The 1,307-nt window shown below is 39.0% G+C and overlaps 1 protein-coding gene across 1 annotated transcript in view; it reads right to left on the bottom strand.

Annotated features, from left to right (window-relative positions):
- Positions 1–488: 488 nt before the first annotated feature.
- Positions 489–1,307, bottom strand: part of LOC106511501 (exostosin-1) — a gene marked incomplete at both ends in the record, with an annotated part of 8,290 nt that continues 7,471 nt past the window's right edge. The window contains 1 exon segment of the mRNA XM_014000252.1: positions 489–596. Within this exon segment, the coding sequence (XP_013855706.1) occupies positions 489–596 (108 nt within the window).

Raw genomic sequence — 1,307 nt, 5'->3', positions numbered from 1 at the left:
CCTTATGATCAGGTTTTCTATAAACATNGGCACAGGTGGGACATTCTGAAGCCATTCTATGGGACTGATAACGCCAAATAACGTCCATTTCATGGATGATARCWTCCAAAGTGGGTGGCAGACCTCGACCCTCTAGCTAACATTTTCAAATAAACTTTTCTGGATTTCCCAAAATCGGATGTGTCGAAATTCGCTCTAGGAATAGCGTTTTTTGTTACATTACCATTTAATCTCTGTATAATCTGTGCCAATCCATGATGTCATGAGTGGAAATCATTAGTTTCAGGTCAGGACAACAGGCAGGGATCTACTAAACTCTGGGGGGTAGTCTCAAATAAATCTGCTCTGTGGAGGGCGAGCATCGTCATCTTGGATTTAGTTTAAGTCTAGACCAGAGATTATGGGATTGCTGCTGGTTTCTCACATTAAACCAGCTTTATTAAACCAAGCCAATTTCACCAACTCTCCATCGCCTCGTTTTTCAGTACCTGTAGAAGCAATCTCTCATCTCCGATGATGGCAGCTTTCCTCCAGTCGATCACCTCAGAGAACGGAAGCTCCCAGCCGTTACTCAGAATAACTGGGATACAGGCGGCCTGAGAAAACACAAACAGGAGCGTAAACCTCTCTGACATAAACTTTGATCTGAAGACCACATTTATTTAATTAGCACCCGCTGTTGGGGTAAAAAGGTTTTGTTTTTCTTTCAGAGGACTGTCTCTGGAAAAAAAAGAAAAAAGAAAATTATCAACATGATTTCACAAAGAGAAGGAGCGGCGTCTCAGTGACTTAAAAGTCTGAGTAAAACTTTAAAGTGGAACGCTGGGAGGGATCAGCTTTTATCCTCTCTGATGAGACACTTTCACTGGATTCCAAATGAGTTTTTCCCACAAACAAATGGGAGCTGCCAAAAATACTAAAGGACAAAATGAAGTGCATTTATTTATTTTTCCATCGCGGTTCAATATTTAGATGAGCCACTTATACGACTTAATTCATCAGGAGTGGGTTTTATTTCCCACAGTACCCTCTSAGCACAGTTAAATCGGACCTTACAACGATTCATCACTTGTGCTTAATGAAAAAGACTCGACCGTGCATTTTACTGYACAATTAAACTGTATTTAAGGAGAACATGTGCTATCTTTTACACATTCTTAGGAAGCTTTGGTGTTAATGTATTATACTTCCAGTTAAAATGATAAAACAAGTAATAAATTAACAGCTTCTCATTTAGGAGTGCAGGTTTTTTTTTTATCAAGAATACTTTATAAGCCTTTCTCTTTTTTTTTGGCACAAGTAATATT

This window comes from Austrofundulus limnaeus, unplaced genomic scaffold (assembly GCF_001266775.1).
Source record: "Austrofundulus limnaeus strain Quisiro unplaced genomic scaffold, Austrofundulus_limnaeus-1.0 Scaffold2863, whole genome shotgun sequence".
Lineage (NCBI taxonomy): Eukaryota > Metazoa > Chordata > Actinopteri > Cyprinodontiformes > Rivulidae > Austrofundulus > Austrofundulus limnaeus.
This window is presented reverse-complemented; position numbering and strand designations above follow the sequence as displayed.